At 59.2% G+C, this 24,229-nt stretch overlaps 2 protein-coding genes across 2 annotated transcripts in view; both read right to left on the minus strand.

The window, feature by feature from the left end:
• The window catches only part of CALML4 (calmodulin like 4), a 389,480-nt gene that overhangs the window by 142,839 nt on the left and 222,412 nt on the right, over positions 1–24,229 (minus strand). The window lies entirely within an intron of this gene.
• The window catches only part of ITGA11 (integrin subunit alpha 11), a 102,395-nt gene that overhangs the window by 42,527 nt on the left and 35,639 nt on the right, over positions 1–24,229 (minus strand). Inside the window, exons 3-6 of the mRNA XM_002718168.5 lie at positions 8,493–8,593; positions 6,106–6,197; positions 3,247–3,361; positions 713–840 (exon numbers count right to left, since the gene is read on the minus strand). Coding sequence (XP_002718214.3) covers positions 713–840; positions 3,247–3,361; positions 6,106–6,197; positions 8,493–8,593 — 436 coding nt within the window. The remainder of the gene's footprint in view (positions 1–712; positions 841–3,246; positions 3,362–6,105; positions 6,198–8,492; positions 8,594–24,229) is intronic.

Here is a 24,229-nt window from a genome sequence, read left to right on the forward strand (position 1 = left end):
CAGAGGATTAACCTACTGTGCCACAGTGCCAGCCCACACTCTCTTCTTAATAACTCTAATTGGTCCAAGTGATTTCTTAGATTGTCTTGGAATCTGCCACCTCGCATGAAACATCTCTTCCCTGGTCCTTGTTTAGCCAAAACATGGAAAACTTTTAAAAAAAAATTTTTTTATTTTATTTTATGACAGGCAGAGTGGACAGTGAGAGAGAGAGATAGAGAAAAAGGTCCTCCTTTTCCATTGGTTCACCCCACAATGGCCGCTGTGGCCAGCGCACTGCGCTGATCCGAAGCCAGGAGCCAGGTGCCTCCTCCTGGTCTCCCATGCGGGTGCAGGGCCTAAGCACTTGGGCCATCCTCCACTGCACTCCTGGGCCACAGCAGAGAGCTGGACAGGAAGAGGAGCAACCGGGACAGAATCTGGTGCTAGAACCCGGGGTGCCGGCACTGCAGGCAGAGGATTAGCCTATTGAGCCGCGGCGCTGGCCCAAAATAGGGAAAACTTGAACCCTCTTCAGACAGGCTGTGTTTCAAATGTTACCACCTCCCTAGCCTTCTCGGCGAGATCAATCAGCTCCTTGCTGTGCCCCCCAGAGACGGGTGTGTGGGTACCATCGCCTGTGCCTTTTCAGTGAACGTATCTGCCTGGGGCTGGGGATGGGGGTACGGTCCCGTTCAGATGGAGCCGGAAGAGCCCCGGAGGGAGGACTCACCTGGATCTGCCCAGGGCCGATGTAGAACTTCTTGAGGATGTTGATGAGGAAGTGCTGGACCTCCACCCAGGGGTAGATGCTGTTGGAGCCATCCAGGACAATGACGATGTCCATGTAGGTCTGGCACCCTGGGAAGTGGGGACAGGGTCATGGCTACCTGGCGAGCCACTGTCTGCAAATCTCGGCTGCTTCAGGAGATTAGGGAAAAGCATGATGCTAAACCTGGGAGATCCCCCAGGCCAGGGAGCCTCTTGGGCCGGGCGTTTACTTGGGCAACATGAAAGATGAGCCCAGGGGTTCCTGGTTCGGTTCCCCCACTCCACTGGCCGTCTGCACGCGGCTGAAATTAAGCCTGAGCATCTCTGCTCCCAAGCAGGCGCGGACTGCCAGTCACTGGTCAGTTCTGAGGCCCCATCGGACCATGGTGTCATTTGTTTTGCTGTAACAAGTGGGCTGGCATTAATCATTTTCCTCCTGAATGAATGCACCTTACTTTTATTGAGGGGGCACGGGGTAATGGCCGGGGGCATGGAACCTGGCATCCCACCATCTGCCTCCTGGCTTTGCCACACCTTTGCTATGTAACCAGGGCTGCCATTTAGCTCTCTGCCACAGTGATCTGTTCAGCGCAGAGGCAGGGTAAGGGGCAGCTGTCACGAGGAACTAATGCGAAGATGCTTCTAAGTGGCAGTGCACAAAGCGACAGCTCCAACAAGCTCAGCCCAGGCCATTTTCAAGTCTTTTAGAACAAACCGCCCAGGTCAGTGGCTCTGACATCATCAGGTCGAGTCTTTATCTCTGCTCTGAACAGCAAAGCTTCTCTGTATCTTTGTAATAACAATACCCAATTAAAAGGGACAACAAAATCAACCAAGAAAACTAATCAAAGGCTGATAACCACAACAAACATAAAAGAAATCTCATCTAAGGACTAAGCAAGTTCTGTTTGCCAATGCCCCCGAGCTGTGTCTGGCCTCTGCTTATTTTCCTGGAGGATTTTCCTTCTGCTACACACAAGGCTGCAGGGAGCCCTCTGTGTGGCAGCCACGCCCCCAACGCTCGCCCCACCGAGGGGCTGGGTGTTGGAGTCAGCCCTCCCTCACTGGAAGGCGCTCAGCCATGCAACTGCTCCCACTGCACCCCGTGTATACGGTGTGTGTCCGGCAGGTCTGCACTGTTGCAGGCGGGTTCAGCTCAACACCCGTGGACTGAGTGCCTCCTCTCGCTCCCAGGACTCTGCAAGCTGCAGGCAGCCAGGGGCGACCCAGACAGAAACGCCTTTATTCGGGGGAATGTATGACCTGGTGGAGGGGCGGGGCCTCTCATTTATATGCATGCTTTACTGTTCAAATGCATGCATTGTTGCTGATTTCTTCCTCCCAATTTCAGACTTTTCTTTTGAAGACATCTCGGGAAGAACCTGGCTTTGGGTCTGTGGTTCCTAAGCGCGACCGGACACTTCCAGGGGGAACTCACACCCACACAAGCACACACGTGTGCACACACATGAACTCACACATTTGCATGCACATGCACACACACATATGCACAAGCACACGCTCGCTCTTGGGGCCACGGGGAGCACCGTGGAGCCTGCGCTTGGGCAGCTCACGGCAGGGGAGTCCTGCAGCAGAACAGGTTCAGGGAGCCGTTGACGGCCCCATCTCAGCCTGTGGAGAACCGCAGCCCAGGGCGGGCGGGACCTGGCTCCTGGGGGGGACCCCGCATGCCCTGACCTTGGACCTCCCACCCCATGCCCAGGTGCCATCTCCCTTGAGCATTGCGTGTGAGTTGACAGCACACCGTCTCGTGCCCTAAGATCACTTTCCAGCCCCTGCTGCACGACGCTTGCTCCGCCTCCCTCCCCCAAGCCCCGCCCCGGCACCGCTGACTGGGCCTGTTGTTCGGAGGTGCTAATCCCCTTGCTCTCCATAAAACGGGCAGCAGCGGCTGGGGTGATGGTGCTCAGCCCGGCGACACGGGGAGGCTCCGAGCCAGGACGTCTGGGCTTTGGGAGGCACGGCCTCAGCGTGCGTTTCCCAGGTTTTCTTGGTGGGTGGTGAGGGGGAGGTTTTGTGACCCAGGAGGCTCTGAGCAAGCTGGGAAGAACTCCCTGGAGCAGGAGCACTGGCTGGGTGGCCTACATCTACAGGGCCCTGCATAGCATCAGGAGCACCACTCACACTATAGTCTAAGTGAATGATGCTTCTAGAATTGTGAGTGCACAGCCTGGCTGCTGTACCTGCTGACCTTGTGGGTTTTCCCTGTGAGCCTTCTTTGATGCCAGGATTGTCCTGCCAACCTTAGCTCGTTTGCTCTCCGCCATCACATGGGGCAGAGGGTGGCCAGGGTGAGGGCCTCCACAGAAGCCCAGAGAGGGGAAGCGACTCTTGCAGGGTGTTCCAGATTGCTGGGCAGGGCAGGGCTGATGTCCCAATCCTGCTTTGTAGCCACAGGAGAGCAGTGATCACAGCCCCGAGCCCCTCTGTACTGTCCAGCGCTCAGCCCCACCCTGCGGAGTCGGAGCCACTTACTTTGCAGGGCCGGGGCCACGGTCTTGGAGAACCGGAAGTTGGAGTTGACTCGCGAGCACATCCCCGTGGTGTAGTAGGAGCTGCCGCACTCGTGAGACCAGAGCGGGCTGCAGGCCTGCGAAGCACAGTGCAGACCCCCGGTCAGTGGGGTGGGGGTGGGGCCTGTGGGGGGGGGCTCAGGCCCACTGGCCTGCAGCCCATCCCCAAGCTCCACCCCCCAGGTGGACCTCCTGTGAGTGAGTGCTGAGGGTCTTCCCTGAGCCTGCCTCAAGCCTCCCTTGTCCCGTGCCCAGGCCCCTTGGTGTCAGGTGTGAGGGGGACGGCTGGCTTGGGGTCCCCTTGTGCCGTTTCCCCGAGGCCCCATTTAGGGCTGTGGGGCTCCTTCATCCCCCAGTCCCCTTTCTGTCCATGGCAGTGACCGTCCCAGGGTCCCCAGAACAGCTTCTTGGGTTGAAGGGCTCCTGACTGTCCTTACTGGAAAAACTCCCAGGACAGAGGTCCAACCCCCTGCTGTGGCCCTTCTTAGGGAATGAAGGCAGAAAGCCTCTTTGCCTGTGAACTTGGCTACCAAAAACATGGACGTCGGCCCCTTGTTCGGGGGTTGAGTGATGAGCTCCTATGGCGGAGTCGTTGAGTCGGAAGCCCAGCTCCAGGCCTCCTGTTTGCCCTCCTGCCAGAAGCCCAGGGTTGAGTCTGGCTCTGTGGTTTCATTTGGTTTCAGGGAGTAATTATTCTACTCCCAAACCCTTTCTTTAACTAGCTCCCTTTTTTCTTTTTTACCTTGATCTCAAAGACTGTGTTTTATTTGTGTCCTTTGTTGAAGTTCCTCTAAATTATTTTCGGAAGTGGGGGAGAATAAAGAATGGCTAGATCAGTGGAGAGGGATGGATGGGCAGGTGGGGGGATGGATGGGTGGGTGGGTGGACGGGTGAGTGGCTGGGTACATGGATAATTAGAAGGGAGGATTGGGGCTGGCGCTGTGGCGAAGTGGGTTAACGCCCTGGCCTGAGGCACTGGCATCCCATATGGGCGCCGGTTCTAGTCCCAGCTGCTCCACTTCTGACCCAGCTCTCTGCTGTGGCCTGGGAAAGCAGTGGAAGATGGCCCAGGTCCTTGGGCTCCTGCACCCGCGTGGGAGACCTGGAAGAAGCTCCAGGCTCCTGGCTTCGGATTGGCGCAGCTCTGGCCATTGCGGCCATCTGAGGAGTGAACCAGCAGATGGAAGACCTCTCTCTCTCTCTCTCTCTCTCTCTGCCTCTCCTTCTCTCTCTGTGCAACTCTGACTTTCAAATAAATAAAAATAAATCTTAAAAAAAAGAAGGGAGGATGATGGATGGATGGGGGTGGATGGATGAATGACGGATGAATGGATGGGTGCATGGATGGATGAGTGCATAGATGGGTAGATGGATAGTTAGAAGGGAGGGTGATGGATGGATGACAAATGGATAGATGGGTAGGCAGATGGATGGATGGATTGGTGGGTGGATACATGCATGGATGGATGGATGGACAGATGGATGGATGGGTAGGTGGATATACATATGGATGTATGGTAAATGGATGAGCAGGTGGATGGTTGGATGACTGGATAATTGGTTGGGAGGATGATGGATAGGTGGATGATGGGTGGGTAATGATTGAATTGGAAGATGAGTAGATGGACTATTCATAGACAGATGATGTATTGGATGAATGATTGGATGGATGGATGACTGGGGGGATGGATGACTGGGGGACCGACTGCTGAATGAGTCAGTTACTAGGCGGGTGAATGAGTGAATGAGCTAACAGAGGCCGTTACTATGAACCAGGAATCAGCCTCACAGAGGTCCTAGCGGATGCCTCTTGAGCCTTCCTGTGCTCCGTGAAGTAGCTGACGTCAGGTTATAGGGAATGTGGCAAGGAGATTCCATAGGAAAGGGGCCAGGGACAAAGGCCTGGTGGATGTGGACATGGATGGGGCCAGGGTTCCTGCCCCGTCCTGGACTGGGGAGGAGGAAGGGCCGTGGGCTGAGCACACAGGTCACCTTCTAGGTGTGGCCCTGGAAGCACACGGTGTCCTCAAGTCCCCATGAGCCCCATCCCCTTGGCCTGGGGTCTGCGGCTCCAGGCCCTGTTGAGTTTCATCTTCTGCGGAAAGGGATTGAAGGACAAGAGTGAGGAGTGGGTGGCGCGAGCCTCCGTGTGAGGATGGGTGGTGCTTTGCATTGCGCTTTCTGGGACGGTTTTCTCTCGCGGCTGTTTTGAGGAACCGCCAGCCCCAGCAGGCTCGTGTTGGAAGCCTCACGCTCAGGGCGGTTCCCCCCGCACGGTGACCTGAGCAGGCAGTGCCGAGGGATGCGGCTGCCCCCGCCCCTGCACCTGCAGTGTGCCCAGGCTGCCAAGTCGCCCCTGCTCACTTTAGACATCACTCATTTGCCATCGTCTCTGTCCCAGCCAGAGGGTGGGTCCCAGCAGGGCGGGCGCTCTCTGCACTGGGATGAACACACACTGGGTGTTGAAAACCCACTGGCTGTTTAAAGAGACAAGTGCTTCTACCCCCTCCTCCCTTTCCTCTGCCCCAGAAACCCAGCTTCCCAGGGGCAGGGGTCGCACCCCCTCCCCATTATTATCTTCATTCCTTCTTGTCCCTTTTCTGGCTGTCCCCAAAGGCCACCCCCCCCCCCCCCGCCACAACAGGGCATGGGCACAAACGGGCTCAATCCTTTTCTTGCCAGGGCCTGGGCATCCAGAATGGCAAAAGCAAGGGGCATGCGGAAGAGCCGCTTGCGGGAGCCCTGGGGCTGGCAGCCCGTGGAGGGGCGCGTGTGAGGGGCAACGTCACCCCGCCCCCCGCTCTCTGGACCCCGCGCTTACCAGGAAACTGTTGTCCTTGGGGTTGGTGGCAAGGCTGAGGCCCAGGCGCATGTTGTCCTTCCGCTCGGACACGTTGGACAGGGTCACCCTTCCTGGGGGTGGGACGAGAAGCTCAGCCTGGTCCCCGCTGCCTGCCCCCCGCCACCCAGGGTGCCCGCAGCAGGGCTGGGGCTGGGCAGTGCCGGCCCTGATTCTCCGCCCCTCCGGGACTTGTTATGTGAGTGTGTGACAGGAGGGTGCAAAGCCAGAGTGTGCCAGTCCCGACCTGCCGCCAGGAGAACCCAGCTCTTCTCGTGGGGGTGGGGCAGGGAGCCTCAGCCCAGCCTGGTTCACCCTCTGCCCGCAGCTGCAGGAGCTTTCTGGAGGCTGGAGGTGGTGGCCTGGCTTCCATGGGTGCAGGAGCAGAGGCCAGAATCCCGAATGCAGGGTAGCTGGGTGGGCTGGGGGTGGGGCGGCTGCATTTGTTGTTTGCCCCTGGGAGCTCCCTCAGTTTTCCCAGTGGCTCCCTTTGGACCCAGCAGCCCTTAGCCTGGCCCTGGATCCCATGACCACCCCAGCCCCCGCCCCTCCTTTAAAACCCCGACTTCCTCCAGATATAGAGAAGAAGGTCTCCAGGGACAGGCTCTTTCATACTCAGGTGTGAATGACTGTCGCCCGCTCAGCCTTCCCCGGAGAGAGAATAGTCCTGGCGTGGGCGTGGCCTGGCGCCTGGAAAGGCCACAGGGAGCCCAGACTCTGTGTTCTTGCCCCGGGGTTCAGCTGGCTGATGGGCGTCCTGCCTGCATTTTCTTCCCACCACGTGACGCCCCAACCACCCAGCCCACGCCACCGCCCCCTGCCTCCTGGGAGGACGCCCAGCTCAGAGCTGTTTCCTGGGGTCCGGTGGTGTTAGGTCTCCTCCTCCCCCTGCAGGGAAATGAGCTCCGCACTGGAAACCAGGACAAGACAGGAAAACAAAAGGATGGTTTGCTGTCCATGCCTTGCCCGGACCAGGGTGGCCTGGACCCCGAACACCACCCCTGCCTCTCCCAGCATCCTCCTGGCTCCCTCTGCTTGAACCACATGGCCCTTCCTCCTATTCTCCAACAGCAAACCTATTCTGACCTCAGGACCTTTGCACTTGCGGCCTTCCTGTCTGCAATCTCCACCCCTTCTCACCCTTTGCTGGCGTGTTTCCTGCTCTGAGAGGCCCTCCCTGGCCCCTCCCCACCCCTCTATGCCACAGTCGCTCCGTCACAGAACCCTGGCATATTGCACAGCGTCTGTCCCCACCGCAATTATCCTGCCTCCTCATTTGTCACTTCTTGTCGCCTCCCAGCCGAGCCCTTGGCTCCCAGCAGAATTCCCTGCACGGTGTTGGGAATTCCAGGTGCTGCTCATCAGGGCTGGAGTAGAGCCAGAGGGGATCCCGGGGGTCTTGAGTCCAGCCTCCCCACTTTACACACGAGCAAACGGAGCCTCAGAGAGGGGGTGTGAGCTCCCCAGAGACACACAGCCAGGAGCCCATTCAGCTGGAAGGGAAAGCTGGTGCTCAACAGAGTGGCGATGACCGTGAGCCACAGGCCACCAGCTCCCTCGGCAGCTCCTTGCTGCAGTTTGAGCCCCTACAATGCTGGGTTTCGGACTCCCCACCATGTGACGCTGCACCATGTGACGGACAGCTGGCCACCCCAGGCATGGGAGTTCTTGTGACTTCCTCTAGGATGCCGGCCTTTGCAGCCCTCTGCATGCGTAGATTTTTTGAGGACTTGGCAAGCTGCAGGGTGCTCACAGCATGGCCCTACTCCCTGCCACAGAATATGCTGGAAAACTCTTCTCTTCAGCAGAGGCAAAAGCTTTGCTTCGGGAAGGCAGTGCTGTGCAGCGGTTAAGGGCTTGCGGGGACTATGGACTGGCGTCCCGGCTCTGCTACCCCCAGGTGGGTGCCCCCAGGCAGGCCCCTCACCTCCACACACTCACTGCTGCCAGTCTCATCCAGGTGTCGTGAGATCGCAGCTGGGATGGAATGAGCCCTAAATACCTACGAGTGCGCCAACCAGCGCCTGGCACATTGCACATCACCCAAGACACGTGTACGTTGGCTGCCGCTGTTACCCCAAAGCAGAAAGAAGGCAGACAACGGTTTACTGCAGCCACAGGAGAAAAGCCCAAGTTGAAGGGCAGTGGAGGAGCTGGAAAGAGCAATGGCCAGGACCCTGGAGACCCGGGGTTGAGCCCTGGCCAGGCTCTGACCGGCCTGTGACTGTGGGGAAGCGGCTTCCTCCCTCTGTGAAGTGGGAGCAGCGCTGTGAGCTGGGATGGGGGCAGCGGGGAGGCGCCAGTGTGACCATGACCATGGATGTGGCTGGGGGGTACCCTGTCCTGGACGGGCAGGGGGGCGCACTTACCCAGGTTGAGCTTGGTGCAGTTCCCGTGCGTCACTGGACACTTGTACACGTCACCTGTCTTCTGGTGGCCATTGGTTTCCAACGGGGCACCTACCACCAGCCTGGGGAGGGAGAGAGGGTGAGCGAGGATGCTGGGGCAGGCGGGAGGGGAGCCTGGGGGAAATCCTGGTGCAGGGACCACAGGCGGTCCTCGGGAGGAAGACTGGGCATTCAGTACTCAGTCCCGGGGCTGGGGCTGGGGTCTGGGGGTTCAGGGCTGAAGAATGCAAGGGTCCTGTGATCAATGGTTTGCAGGCAAGTCTGGCAGAACAGGGGACAGTGCTTGAACTGGATTTTTTGCCTAAAATCTGTTATTATTTATTTCAGAAGGGAAGACAGGGAGAGAAAGAGAGAGAGAGAGAGAGAGAGAGAGAGAGAGAGAGAGAGAGAGAGGAGAGGACTTCCATCCTTTGGTTTGCTCCCCAGATGCCCATAACAGCCAGAGCCAGGCTGAAGCCAGAGCCTGGAACTCAGTCCAGGTCTCCCATGTGGTTGGCAGGGACCCAACCCCTTGAGTCATCAGCTGCCGCCGCCAGGATGTGCATCAGCAGGAGGCTGGATTGGAAGCAGAGCTGGGACTCAAACCAAGCACGGCTGGTGTCCTGAGCCATGTCTGACCCATGGTGCCAAGCAAGCTGGGTCTTAACAGATGAAGACGAGTTTGTGGAATGGTAAGAGGGTGGCCACACAGTCAGCACAGACAGAGGTGCCATGCGCTTGCACTCAGAGCCATTCTTCTTGGCCTCACAAGGCAGGTTTCCTGCAGGTGGGTCCAGGGTGGGGCCCAGGATGGGCAAGGCAGCCCAGGAGCTAAAAAACAGCCTGGGGAGCCGGCGCCGTGGCTCAATAGGCTAATCCTCCACCTTGCGGCGCCGGCACACCGGGTTCTAGTCCCGGTCGGGGCGCCGGATTCTGTCCCGGTTGCCCCTCTTCCAGGCCAGCTCTCTGCTGTGGCCAGGGAGTGCAGTGGAGGATGGCCCAAGTGCTTGGGCCCTGCACCCCATGGGAGACCAGGAAAAGCACCTGGCTCCTGGCTCCTGCCATCGGATCAGCGCGGTGCGCCGGCTGCAGCGGCGGCCATTGGAGGGTGAACCAACGGCAAAGGAAGACCTTTCTCTCTGTCTCTCTCTCACTGTCCACTCTGCCTGTCAAAAAAAAAAAAAAAAAAAAAAAAAAAAAAAAAAAAAACAGCCTGGGGCAGCCACGCAGCCGGGCCTCTGCCTCCAGCCTGAGCCTCTGTGACCTTATTTGGCAAAGGCATCTTTGCAGCTAGAATTAAGCTCACAGGTTCAGATCATCCTGGATTCTCTCGTGCACCCTACGGGCAATGCCAAGTGTCCTCCTGAGAGACTCGGGGCGTGGAGGACCTGCAAAGACGGAGGCAGAGGCAGGGAGGAGGAGGCTGCTGGGGGTGGGGGGCAAGGCTGCCTGGAGCCACCGCAAGCCCAAGAGTCACCGAAGGCTCCGCCGGGAGCTTGGGCGGGAGCGCGCACGGCTGCGGCTTTCAGCCTCCTGGCTTGTGATCCTGGCTACAGCAGGGAACGGCTCTCACCCGCATGCAGACCTGGTCCTGCTTCTGGGGACAAGGAGCGGCCACTGCCTCCTGCGCTGGGGGTCTGAGGGAATTCCCCCTCCCTTGCCAGGGCCCCAGGCACTGTCCGTCATGCTCCCATGCTCCCTCCGTGCCCCACCCCCCTCCGCCCTGGGCCCACTGGAGGGCAGCACCCACAGGGGTGGCCTGGGGTGGTCCAAGGACACAGTGGGCCCACCTGCCATCTCTCTGGCATACCTGGAAGCCCCAGGCCTTGGAATCCTGTCTGTCACACTGTGTAGGCTCAGATGGCTCATAATGACTCAGGAATGATAACCTGGGGGCCAGCGTTGTGGCTCAGTGGGCTAAGCCGCTGCCTGTGATGCTGGCATCCCATATGGGTGCCACTTCGAGTCCCGGCTGCTCCACTTCCAATTCACCTCCCTGCTAATGCGCCTGGGAAAGTAGCAGAGGATGGCCCAAGTGCTTGGGTCCCTGCACCCACCTGGGAGACTTGGATGGAGTTTCTGGCTCCTGCCTTTGCCTTTGACTAAATAAATAAGAGAGAAAGAGAGAAAGAGAGAAAGAGAGAATGAGAAAGAGAGGAAGGAAGACACGCAGTTTTTGCTGGGACCATGCCTCAGCCCCATAGCTCTTCTGGATTCTAAGGGATAAAGAAAAACAACCATAGAGGCCGGCGCTGAAGCTCACTAGGCTAATCCTCCGCCTGTGGCACCAACACTCCGGGTTCTAGTCCTGGTTGGGGCACCGGACCTGTTGCTCCTCTTCCAGTCCAGCTCTCTGCTGTGCCCCGGGAAGGCAGTGGAGGATGGCCCAAGTGCTTGGGCCTTGCACCCGCATGGGAGACCAGGAGGAAGCACCTGGCTCCTGGCTTTGGATCGGCGCAGCGCGCCAGCTGTAGCAACCATTTGGGGGTTGAACCAATGGAAGGAAGACCTTTCTCTCTGTCTCTCTCTCTCACTGTCTAACTCTGCCTGTCAAACAAAACAAAACAAAACAAAACAAAACAAAATAAAACATAGAGTTTGGGGCACAGAGGCAGGTGAGACATTTGGGGAGGAACGAGGTTTCTGGAGGCCTTTAAACTCCCTTCCGGAAGCTTCTCACCACCCAGCAGCACAGCCTGGGGAAGGCACCCTTGGTCGTTTCCTGCCTTCACAAGGTCAAGTGGAACCAACCCAGGAAGGAGGCTGAGGACTCCCGTGGCCCCTGCAGCCCCGCCCCCACCCCGCCCCGCCCACCTCGGCGGGGTCAGGAGAGGGAGCCAGGGCTGAGCGGCAAGTGAACGGAGCTCTGTTTGAAATTAAGAGTGTGTGAAATCAGAGCTGAGCTTTCTCCCCCGGGGAGCCAGATAATGACAGATTCTAAAAATAGCCCCCTATTAAGCACGCCTAGTTTTGACTGGCAGGAATTAATTGGTCCCATAAAATCGGTTTGTCTAGACGGACGTGAATGTTGACTACTTGGTTCTGCGAGCCATGGTGTGGTCAGGGCTGCTTCATTTTTTCCAGCCAGAAAGAGAGGGAGAGGAGGGAGGAGAGAGAGAAAGAGAGAGAGAAAGGAGAAAGAGAGAGAGAGAGAGAGAAAGGGAGAGAGAGGTTGGTCAGTGAGTAAGGGGGCCTGGAGCTCCCTGCTTGCTTTCTGGTGCTCGGGGGTCTGTGGTATGGGGCCACGTGTCCCCGAGGCGCCCCCTGGTGGACACCAATGCTACCTGGGGCGGTGCGCCCTGGAAGAGGTGGGTATCTTTGGGGTGCCCCCTCACTGGGTGCCTTTGGGAGAATCAGGCATGGAACATTCCAGATTAGAAGACCATGGCCATGTTCTAGAACAGCTTTCCCCACGTGTCCTGTAGAAAACCCCAGAGCCTGACACGGGCAGATGCCCCGCAGCCCGTCCCGTCTCACAGAGGACAGCCCTGAGGCCCCAGGGGCCTACTTAGAGGGGCACCTGGGGGATGGTGAGATCCTTGGCTCAGGCACAGAGCTGGATCCTCGTCCTGGTTCTGTCACCAGCCGGCTGTGTGACCTTGAGACATCATTTACTTTTCCAACACTTGCTTTTCTTGGCCGTGGAATGGGTTGACTATCCCTGCCTCCCAGGGCCACCATGGAAGGTCACAGATGATAAAATCTTTGGGAAACAGGAAGGGCCACACCTAGGCGAGCGATGCAGGAAGATGGGTGGCTTCCCAGAGGTCAGGTACCCTGGCAGTGACCAAGATGGGACGGACAGGCAGCCAGTCCACTGGGCCGCTGCGACCCTGAAGCCACAGAGAGCCTGGGCTGTGTCTTCTTCAAAAGCCGGGAGCTGTCCCTACTTCCCACCTCCATCCTCCAAGCCCTCCTTCCCCTGGGGGTCCTTGGCACTTATGTCCCCATAATACGGATGCAGAAACTGAGGCCCCAAACAGAGGAGCTGCCGCAGGGCCCCGGATGGCACGGCATCCCCTGTGTTGCCCCAAAGTGCTCTGTGCCGAGAAGAGAGCCCCAGGCCAGTGGTCTCTCCGCTCTCGGGTCTGGGCATGACGTATGCCTGTCGGGTTGAGGTTTCGAGGGTATGTATGATTCAGTCGCACTCCGGGCCGATAACTGCCGAAGCGCAGGGAAAATGTTCACGTCACCCCCCGGCGCAGCCAAATTGTTCCTGGGGTCTGGCAGCCCCGCCACCCACTGTGGCCGGGGTGCTCGCGGGGCTGGATACCCAATCCCTCCTGGCGTAGGAGGTCCTCGTGGCGGGCGCGGGGGCCCCCTCCGCGGCTGTGCGCGTGAGTCACCGGCTGCGGGCTCCCGGCATTCCTCCTGTGGGGCCCAGGCAGCAGGGCTGCGGCTGCCGGCATTTCAGCCACAGCCTCGGAGAAGCCTGGCCCGCGGGCCGCTCTCTAAGCAGGGTCCCGCCAGGGAGGCTGGCTGGGGAAGGCTGGACATGGCCCTCTGGCTCCCAGTAGGCTCTGGGCTAAGGGAAGGGGCTGTCCCCCCCCCCCCCCCCCCCCAGCTCACACCCTCTCCAACCAGGCTCTGGGGCAGGGCTGGGGAACCTTCTCTCTGCCCAGGGCTGGCTGGATATTTACGGCATCCTTCGCGGGCCATACAAAACCATCAACTTAAAAAAAAATCAGCTTGCCAGAGAGTCACTGAGTTTCGAGGCCCACTTGCAGTGGCCTTCGCAGAGCCAGACCAAACCGGTTTCACGGACCTTACGTGGCTCACGGGCCGGATGTCCCCATCCTCCACTCCGCAGAACTCAGCCTGAATTCTGCTTCCCCCTAGCTCCACCCTTCAAGGCACTTTGGGTCCCCTAAGCTTAAAACTGCAAAATCCATCAGTAAAAATGGACACAGGCACCCCTCCCATTAGCATGGTAGAATCTACGAGTACATTATGTCAGGACACAACTGTCATTAGTGGATTCAATATTAGTCATCTTAGGGTTTTTTTTTTTTTTTTTTTTTTTTACATATAAACTTAAATAGAACCTGATCAGTTTATTTCTGTGCCCCAGTCTATTGTCTGGCACATCCCCTGTGGTGTGCATACCCCATCCTGGAGATCATCCTTTACTGTGCAGCGCAAATCCCCACCTGCTCCAGGAAGCCCTCCCTGACTGCCCCAGGCGTCCCCCCGTTAACCAGCATGCCGTCCCTGCCGCTGGTGTGGCCTGTGTTGCAGCATCTGCATTTCCTGGGGGCTAAGACATCCTGGTCTGCCCTGCAGGGCTGGGTGGTCCTGAAGCCACCGCGGCTGCTCTGAGCTTGCGTCTGATTGTCTGCCGCGGAGGCTTTGGGTTTACCCCAGATCTAGGTGGAGCCCCCAGATCAGCACCCAGGAAAAGGGCTTCTGAAAAACAGCCTTTTGGGTGCACAGAGGTCCACGGAGCTGCTCCGCGTCCACTCTGAAGCCCCTGTCGGCTGCTTCTTTGGTTCCCGGTTCCCTCTTCCCAGTGGGTCAACATTTCTGTTGAGGGTCCGGGGAACCTGGCTCAATTCCCAGTCCCGTGGCTGAAGCACACAGCTCAGAGGAGGCCAGTTCCACCTGCGGCTGCAGCGGCTAAGTTGGGGTGAGTGGCTCTCGGGACTTCTGCCCCAGGTGCGGGGGCCACGGTGTTCTCTCTGACTGCTGTCATGTGGGGATATATGGCCTGGGACTGCTGGCAGCCATGCTGCATCAATGAGGGAGGCTGTGAGCTGATGCCTGAGAGGGAGAGGGCTGAGAAGGAGCTGGAAGTTCTGTGAACCCCTGGATCCAACTATACCTGAAGCCCACACTACTGCTGGTTTTATCCAGATATATAGGCAATAAGTACCTTTTACTGTAGCAATCTGAGTTGAATTTTGAGGTGTTTATACATGAAAACATGGTGACCTTAGCATGTGTAAGGCAAATGAAAGACACACATAGTGAAAACCGCCCCAACAGTTCCGACTATTACGGTGCTATTGGAGGAACACAGGCCAAGGAGACCAATGAGGGGGAGAAGCAGAGGCCCCTCCCCTCCTGGTCTGCCTGGAGGTGGGGGTGGAGCTGCAGCACCAGGTACAGGTTTCTCCTGGTTGTTCAGCTGGGGGCACCAAACTGTCCTCAGGCCCAGACTTGTGGGAGCAGCAAGCCCCTGACAGCAGCCCCCCACCCTCCAGATGTGGCTGGTTGTCAGAGCTCGGGGCACATTGTGGGGCACCTGGAAGTCCCTGGGGCCAGCCTCGGGTGAGCGTCCCAGGCTCAGAGAGGGCACAGGAGAGCAGGTGGCGCCCGGCCTGCTGACTCCAGGGCAGCACGTCCCCCAGGGCACAGAGGCTTGCCCCGGCTGAGTCTGGTGAGGGGCATGTGCATGGCTTGGCTCCCTAGCGGGTGGATCATGGGCCCAGAGAGGCTCCTGCCTGCTTGGGGGGAGGAGCAAGGGGACCTCCTGGCTCTGTAGGCAGCCCTGAGCCCAGAGGGAGGCTGGCAGGGACAGGGACAGCCGGGGGAGCCCAGTCCCCTCCCTGCCAGCCTCCCGCCCCAGGAAATCCAACGAGCCTTGTCCTTTAGACCAGTGACTTCCACAGTGAGGGAAGCCTTGCTTCTGGCCCCGTGCACAGCTCCGAGGCCGGCGGGGCAGGTTCAGAGCGCCACTGTACTAAGCTGGCAGACACCGCTGGTCCGTGCCAGAGCCGGGTCTCCAAAGGCAGTGCTCTCTTCACCTCTGAGAAGAATCTGGAAGCTTGATCCGGGCGTCAGGGGGCTGGGAACTCCAGAGAACAAAGGGGAGACTATTCCTTGGGCGCGGCCGCCCCCACCCCTCCCCTCCCCTCCCCATGGAAAATGTAGTCCCCGGCAGCCACTGTGAGCGTGCCGCTAATGGGTTCAGCGTGCGGCTGGGGAAGCAGTGCTGGCCGGGTGGGGGGTGGGTGGGGAGGCCGCCCACAGGCAGAAGTGGGCACCTGCAGGCCTCCCTGGGCAAGCAGCTGGGCCTGCAGGATCACCTCGGCTCCAGCACCCTGCAGAGCCTGGACCCCTAGGGCCCCAGAAATGAGGGCCCCTTGCGTTGCCAGCTCACTCCTTACTCTCCCTGCACGCGCCTCCCCCTCCCCCAAGCCCCACCCGAGACGGACACAGCCCTTGTGTGTGCTTTCAGCAACAAATGCGCACAGACTGTGCACTGCTGGTTCCTTTCAGTCCATGACGACCTGACTGGGCCCCGGGGCACCCAGATACGTGTGTGTGTGTGTGTGTGTGTGTGTGGTCCAAGCTGATTTGGGGTGTTCTGGGAGCACGCGTGGGCACTGGGCACTGAAATCTGTAGCCTCAGCAAGGCAGATGGCACCGCCCTGGGTGGGAGTGGACTCATCTCCTGGCTGGAGGCCGGAGGGAGCAAAACACTGGCCCTGTGCCCCCAGAAGAGTCGGGCCTCCTGCCTGCCTGCCCCCACACAGGGACAGCGAGTTTCTCTGACTCAGACAGGAGCCGCAGCATCGGCTTTCCCTGGAGCCCGCCAGCACCTGCAGCAGACCAGCACCGTGGGCAGCCCTGGGGGCCCCACTGGCCCACTCACTGCAGACCCGGGACCCGCCCGGCCCTGCCATGGTCCCAGCGACTCCCTTCTGGAAAGTGCTCTCTTTTTGCACACGTGCATTCTATTAGTCCCATTTGTCTGATTATGCTGTGTTACGACGGCTTCGCATTATTAGGGGCGGCTGGCGGTTCACACCTTCATCCGCTCACTCCGTAACCTGCGCTGAGCCCCCCACCCCCAACATCCAAGCGCTGGGGCCGAGGGTGAGCGTGACCTCACCCCTGCCTTCAGGCTGGGGCGGGGGCAAAGATAACACAGCAGGGGTTGTCGAAGGGGTCCCCAGGCCAGCAGCGGCTGTCCCCTCTGTGACGCCTTGGGCCCTGTTGAGACTGAGGTTTGAGAACTGGGAGAAGGACTTCGGTGGCAGCTGCAGAGGGGTGGTGGCGCTCACTTGGGCTCCAAGTCTCTGATGCACTCCAGGGAAAAGCCACCCTCTTGCATACAGGCTCTGTGTCCCCTCGCTGCTGCCTGCCCCCTGCGCCCACCTTGGCCAGGGCTGCAGAGGACGCGGTGCCAGGACCTGCCCTTCAGGGGCAACACGTGGGGCTCACCCCTAAGCCCGCCTCGCCCAGCGGGCTCTGCACCTCCACCCGCCGTCCTGTCCCGCGCCATCTGCTTTATGGACCTCGGCATCAGCTCTCTCCCCTGTCGAATCCGAGCTGCGATCCTCAAGCTCCCGTGGTGCTGGGGCCCAGCTGGCCAGGTTCATGGCTGCATCCTTGGGGAACTGAGCCACACGCCCGGCACCTGCCCCCGCTCATCCTTCACGGCGGTTTCTTTATTAATTTTTTTTCTAGTGTGCAACCTTTTGTATCAAAGCAAAATGCAAGGTCGCTGCTCACGAGCAGCCGAGTGGGGCCGGGACACCAGAGGACGTCCACGTCACTGGGAAGGCTGGGCGTGCCGGTGGCCCCAGTCTCGGGTTTGCAGCCTGTTGGCACACAGCGCGTGTGGGATGCCTGCAAAGGCCCCCACTTGTTCTGGGCAACTCTCGCTTGATCCACCTCAGTTTCTGTGCAGGCAACAGTTTTTCCCAAGCTGCGGAGGGGAGAGTGAGAAACAGTAACGGCTCACAAAGTCCTGGCTCAGAAGGGGGAAGGGACCGCCTTGTGCCGCTTAGGTAACGGGTGTCCACCTCTCCGCTCCCCTTCTCCGTCACGCCCCAGCGCCGGGCACATCACCACATGTCTATCTCTGAACACGCCAGCACTCTCTCCCTCCTGCCTCGGTGTGTGTAGTCTCCTCGTCCCAGCTCCGCTTTGGCACCTCTTCCTCCAGGAAGTCTTCCTTGATCTCTCAGCTGAAAGCGCTCAATTCCTGGGATGTTTTGTTCACGTCTCTCTCGCCTCTCAAGATAATTTGCTTCTAGAAAGCAAAGAGAGAGACCTTGATCCGCCTTTCGTCTCTCCCAATGCCGCTCCAGCCTCAGGAGAAGGCTGGGTAGAAGGAGGAGGCTGCAGAGTCTTCGTTTGCTTCTTGGGGTGTAGCTGTGGGCAGAGCTGGGCTGGGTTCATCTGGGTCCCATTCACAGGTGGGCCGCCGGCCCGGGGAGGCTGTGGCCCAGCTCTTCCGGGAAGGAGACTGTGGTCTGTCCTCTCCCCAGAGAGGCTGAGCACACAGTAGGACCAAGGCCCATTTCCTGAGACACAGTAGGACCAAGGCCCTTCTGAGCGCACAGTAGGACCAAGGCCCTTCTCCTGAGCACACAGTAGGACCATCTCCCCTCTCCTTTCAACGCGCCTGAGACACCCTTGCTTGCTTCTCACAGCCACGCTCTGCCACTTTCTGTAACAAGTCTCTCCTCTGAAAACGAAACGTAAACACAGCCATAGTTTGGACAGCTGTTTCTGGGTGGGAAGCGGAGTTTTAATTTCTTGGTATGTGTGGGTCTGTTGGCTCTCAGGCTGTGTGGCATGGTAGCGAGGAGGAGGCTCCCAGGTTCCCGGGCCTCGGGTCCAGCCCTGATCCCCTCGGCTCACACTGAAGACCGTGCTGAGCCTCTGTCTGTGACCGGCTGGACAGGCTGAGCTCAGGAGCACGTCCCTGTGCTGGGCTCTGTGCACCTGGGCACGCAGGAGGCGCGGTCCTCACCTGTGCTCTGGGGAGCGCAGCGAGGCCTGCACCTGTTTCCGGGTGGAGAACAGTGGGCGGCCTCTCCTCAGCCAACTTCGAAGCAGGGGTCCCACAAATGGACTCTAGGGAGGCTGTCTTGGTGCCTCCAGGACTGGGTGAGAAATCTGCCCCAGGGGACTCCAGCGTATTCATGGACAATGGAATGGAAAGGGAAGCTTGGGGCCAGCGCTGTGGTGCAGCGGGTTAACGCCCTGGCCTGAAGCACCAGCATCCCATATGGGCACCAGTTGGAGAGCTGGCTGCTCCACTTCTGATCCAGCTCTCTGCTACGGCCTGGGAAAGCAGAGGAAGATGGTCCAAGTCCTTGGGCCCCTGCACCCATGTGGGAGACCTGGAAGAGGCTCCTGGCTTCAGATCGGCTCAGCTCCGGCCGTTGTAGCCAACTGGGGAGTGAACCATCGGATGGAAGACCTCTCTCTCTACCTCTCCCCTCTCTGTGTAACTCTGACTTTCAAATAAATAAATAAACCTTAAAAAAAATCTATTAAAAAAAGGAAAGGGAAGCTGATTTTGCCGCAGAAAATATTTTTGAAGGCCATGCCTAAAGGATCTTCAAAATGTTCAGGGAGGGAACCAGGCGTGGATTTCAATTTTTTTTTTGCACTAAAATAAACTCATCATTTTTTTTTTTTTTTTGACAGGCAGAGTGGACAGTGAGAGAGAGAGAGACAGAGAGAGAAAGGTCTTCCTTTGCCGTTGGTTCACCCTCCAATGGCCGCCGCTGCAGCCGGCGCACCGCGCTGATCCTGGCAGGAGCCAGGAGCCAGGTGCTTTTCCTGGTCTCCCATGGGGTGCAGGGCCCAAGCACCTGGGCCATCCTCCACTGCACTCCCTGGCCATAGCAGAGAGCTGGCCTGGAAGAGGGGCTACCGGGACAGAATCCGGTGCCCCGACCGGGACTAGAACCTGGTGTGCCGGCGCCGCAAGGTGGAGGATTAGCCTAGTGAGCCACGGCGCCGGCTTAAACTCATCATTTTTTAAAAAAGATTTATTTATTTTATTTATTTATTTATTTATTTGAAAGACAGGGGCGGGGGTCCTCCAACCGCTGGTTCATTCCTCAAATGGCCCCAATGACTGGAGCTGGGCCAATCCGAAGCCAGGAGCCAGGAGCTTCCTCTGGGTCTCCCACGTGGGTGCAGGGGCCCAAGGACTTGGGCCATCTTCCACTGCTTTCCCTGCCACATTAGCAGGGAGCTGGATTGGAAGTGGAGCAGCCGGGACTCAAACTGGTGCCCATATGGGATACAGGCGCTGTAGGTTGGGGCTTTAACCCACTGCACCATAGCACTAGCCCCTAAACTTTTCCTTTAATCCCACTTCCCAGGAAGATTTTTCAAGTGCCCTCGAATTCCTTGTTAACCTTCACGGGTGATTCTGTTGTGTAGTCAGGTGTGGGCACCCTTGGGTCATATTATCAGCCATCAGTGGGCTTTGGAAGAATGGGAAGTAGGTCTCCCGTAGGGGCGGGGGGCCCGTGCCGTGCAGAGAAATGGTGAACAAACACCAGCACCCACGCAGCACCCACATGGGTCCACTTTCAAGGCACTTGGCTAGGGATAAGCAACTCCACAGCCGGGCGGCAGACGGTACGTTGGAGCCGAGCACCTGAAGCCTGTCCGGGCAACATCAGGTCCTGGGTCATGGTCATGGGTGCAGACTCCTCCTAAGCACGTTTCGTCTGGTCCCCGGCTCAGGTGTCCCTCTCGCCTCCTGCTCTGGAATATGGCTAACGGCTACTCCGACACAATTGTTCTAACTTTGAGGAACCGGAAAGAAAGGCCGTGGCGCAGCTTGAGCCGGCCGAGTCCGTCATTGCAGTTCTGGAAACCTCCTCCTCCTGGGTGCAAACCCTCGGCTCGGCAGTTGGGCAGCGGCAGAGGGGATGATGCAGGCAGACGCTGCTGTCACTGTGCAGGCATCCTGGGGCTTGGTGGGGCCTCCGGCTCTCACCCACCTGCCCTGCTGTCTCACTTCCCTTCCACTGCGTCCTTCCAAGGTTTGCGAAGGAAAGAAGAGGCCAGGAAACCCCCCTGAGGCCCCCGAGCCCCTACACCCTGCATCACAAGAAGGCCCAGCACGGGTCACCCCTAGACCCCCCGGAACCAACTCCTGCTTCAGACCTGCTCCACGCACCGGAGACGCACAGGTGAACCGGCGGCCCCACCCCGGGCGGATGTGCCGCCCGCCTCCCCTCCTGGTCGGCTGTGTATCTCCCACCTCACCTTCTCCCTTCTCTCATGGCTTTTCCCACTTCATTCCTGTTTCGTTCAAGATTTATTTTAGTTTTTCGAAAGGCAGAGTTACAGAGACGGAGGGAGGGAAGGAGGGAGGAAGGGAGGGGGGAGGGAGGGAGGAAGGGGGAGGGGGAGAGAGATTCTCCGCTGCAGGGCAGGGCTGGGGAGGGAAGGTGCTGACTGGGCCAATTCCCCTGGCTCCCCCAAGCGCCCACATCCACTTCACTTCTGCCCTTGGAGGTGAGTCACCGGAGCCGTTCTTTCCAGTGTTTCCGCTACTGACATTGCGCCTCTTGCCCCTACAGCCGGCGGTGGCGGTTACAGGGCTGCCAGCACTGGGCTTAGCTCCATGCCTGGCTGATCAGCTGGTGCGCAGGCCAGTCCCCGGGCCCTCCCTGCAACACTCGAGTCCCAGGGATTTCCCAGGTTTGCGTTGCCTTTTTTTTTTTTTTTTTTTTTTTTTTTTTTGTGATAGGATGAGAAAGCAAGGGCAGAAGAGCAGCAGGGCAGCAGGGAGCCCACCACAGGCTGGGTCTTAGCTGCACACGCTGGCTCAGCTCTTGTGTGCTGGGCCTGTGTTCATCCGGGCTCTCCCGGCCTGCAGGTGCCCCCAGCTCCATCCAGTGAGGATGGCTGTCTGCATGGCTACTCCCGGGGCCTTTGCAACTCCTGTTCTTCTCCGTGTGTCTGCCAGGATCTCCTGGGTGGCTTGGCTCAGGGCCCCGGGCCAACGTTTCCCCCAAAACAATCTCTCTCTCTCTCTCTCATGCATTGGGTGGTTTCATCCTACCTCAGGCTTTGCTTCTGTAGCGACTTCTTCTTTAACCAGAATGAGTCATGGTGTGGATTTTATTTGTTCCGACAGAAAGCAGCGGAAGGCCTGTCTGTGTGTCTGTGCTGTGGCATTGGGAGCTGGGGCCAGGGAAAGAACTCAGGCAGTTGTCCCGCAGGGAGTTCCCCAGCGGCCAAGGGCCAAGCTGCCTCAGGCCTGAGCACTGGCCCTGGCACCGAGGAAGAGGGACGGACTCAGACAAGATCCAGCCTTCTGTCCAAACACCAGGTCGGTGCGGGGGTGGGGAGATGGGGTGGGCTTTTCCTTGAGACTTCTCCCTGGACCCCGGAAGGGAGCAGGCCAGCTCCTCCCGCACCTACCCCAGGAGGGACCCCATCTACATCATCCTCGTAAGAACCCTCTGGGGTTGGCATCAGCACGCCCATTTCACAGATGTGGAAACTGTCGGCCGGAGAGCAGAGGCATACGTGCTTAGGCGGCTCGGGAGGAGGCTGAGCTGGGAAACCTAAACTTGCCCTGCGGTGAGAAGTCGCTCAGGTGCGCCCTCACTTGCCTGCTCAGCCCAGAGACCCCTGGAAGCACAGAACAGGGCGCCAGTGAGGGCTGGGAGGGGCGTGAGCGGGAACTGAATCCTGCAGTTACAGGAACCACCTTTCCCGTCAGCCCGAAGGCTCTGAGGCACGGGAGCCCCCAGGGAGTCCGGAAAGAAGGTTCACGAAACCATATGAAGGGATCGATGCTGTGTCCGGATTAGAACTCAGGTCAGGAGCAGGGTGCGGAACCAAGAGACCAGGCCGCAGGCGGTGGAGGAGCAGAGTGCACGGGACGGCGCGGAGGGGCGTCCGGCTGGTCTCCGCACTTGCGGGGCGCCCTAGTGCCGCCCCTGGATCCCGGGTAGAAAGCCCGGGGCACGGGCACCCCTTGGGCCTTGTGCTGCCCAGGCCCCGCCCAGAGCCGCAGAGGGGCGGGGCCGGCGGCTTCTGGGACCCGCGGTGGGCGGGGAGAAGCGGGGCCTTGCGCACCACGCCTGCCGCGTGCCCCGATTCCCGTGAGGCCTCGGACCTAACTCGCGCGAACACGCGCCTGCCAACCTCTGCCCTCCGGACACGGCAGCGCGCCCGCCCTAGTCACCGTCCCCAAGTCCACAGCTTCACAGCTGTACCTACCACTTCCCAACAGGCGATGGACGGACCGATAATGCCTCGTGCGCAGCGGAAGCAGAGCTCCATAGGGTAGGCACTTGGCAATTTCGTTCGTCCTTGAAATCTCAAGAAGTACCGATGCTGATCAAGCAGCACCCCTCCAACCCCTCACCCCTTAGCTTGGCCACGCCCCCCGCCTCCTCCCTACAGAAGCTCCCCCCTCGCTACCATCCTTCGCAGGACAGCTCCTGCCGATCACTCTTCTGCCCAGCAGCCTGCCTGTCGCGCCCATGCCGGCCCCTTTGCCACCCTCTGCCCTCCCTCAGCCGCCCTCTCCTGCTGGGTTGGAAATGCGCTCCCCCTCGGCTGAATTCCCGAGGTCCCATGGGGGGTCCCTCTCTTGGGCTCACTCCATCTTCCTGGGCCTTGGGGCTCTGCTTAGTGCTGGGCCACTGGACACCAGCGGACCGGGGGTCCCGGCCAGTCGTGGGAGGGAGCTGCTTCTGATCCAGGTCTCTTTTTGGGCTGAACCAGGCCCCTGCCCTGAGTCAGCGGGGAACAGGCAGCTCTGGGCTCCAGGCCCGACGCTGACACTGATTGTGTCATCTCTTGGACTCTGAGTTGTTGCACCTGTAAAATTTGTGTGTGGTCTGTGTGTACGCGCACACGTGTGCCTACTTCCCATGCAAGCTGCTTATGGCCCTAGACATGTTCCCAGGGGTTCCCCTTGGCCTCCTGCCCATAAAGCCTGCAGCAGGCTAAGCAGCCGCTTGGGGCCCCCACGTGCCGTATCAGAGTGCCTAGTTCAAGCCCTAGCTCCTCTACTTCCAGTGCAGCTCCTTGCTAATGCACCTGGGAGGCGGCTGTGTTGGCCCAAGTGTTTGGGTCCCTGCCACCTGTGTGGGAGACCCAGATAAAGCTCTTGACTCCTGGCTCGGGGCTGGCCCAGCCCTGGCTGTGTGGACATTTGGGGAAGGAACCAGCAAATGGAAGATCTCTCTCTGTGTGTCTCTCTGCCCGTCACTCTGCCTTTCAAGTCAATAAATTAATCAGAAATAAAATACAGGCTGCAGAGTCCTAAAGACGGCCCCCTTTGGAGCGCACTGGGGAGCTACGAGGCACCTGCTCGCCAGCGTTCTGGTAGAGGGAGCGGCCTTCTCTCTGCAGGGCTGAGAGGCCTGGAAGCCTGGGAGGGCTCTGCTGTGTGGTCTCAGCAGCACCAGGAGGCTCCGGGCTCAGTAAGGCCCTTCGCTTCCCCGTGCCCAGCCCCTGGCACAGCCAAGGGTTCTAAAAACCAGCTGACTTAATGACTTCCATGTCAATGCAGCGGAGCCATATGGATCAGATTTCTCTGAAAATACGCAAGGGCTTAAAAGCAGGGGCAGAGAAGCCTCAGGCCGAGAGGAGTCTGTTTTCTCCTTCTGTTTGGTGGGTCTGTGCGTGTTGTTATTGTTGCTAAACCAAAGCAGGTGGGAACCTCTTCCAGCTGCCTGGAGCCCGTGGGCAGGTGGCCTCCCCCTGGCTGGGGTTGGGCGTTGGGGGTACGGAGGGCAGAGGCTGCCTGTCCACTCACCCTCCAGCTGTATGCTCCACATCCTGTGCCCTAGGCACTCAGGCAAGCTCCCAGCCTGGCACCTGCGGTGGGAGGGAGATGGCAGGTGGGATCTTGCCTGGGGCAATGCTGAGAGCAGGTCTGGGGGCGGGCGCTGGCGAGTGATGCTTTGCCTTGCTGGTCTCTCCCAGTCCTATGCTCTCTGGGGGAATGGTGGAGACTTTAACCTTTAACCCCAGCCCTG

This window comes from Oryctolagus cuniculus, chromosome 12, assembly GCF_964237555.1.
Source record: "Oryctolagus cuniculus chromosome 12, mOryCun1.1, whole genome shotgun sequence".
Taxonomy (NCBI): Eukaryota; Metazoa; Chordata; class Mammalia; order Lagomorpha; family Leporidae; genus Oryctolagus; species Oryctolagus cuniculus.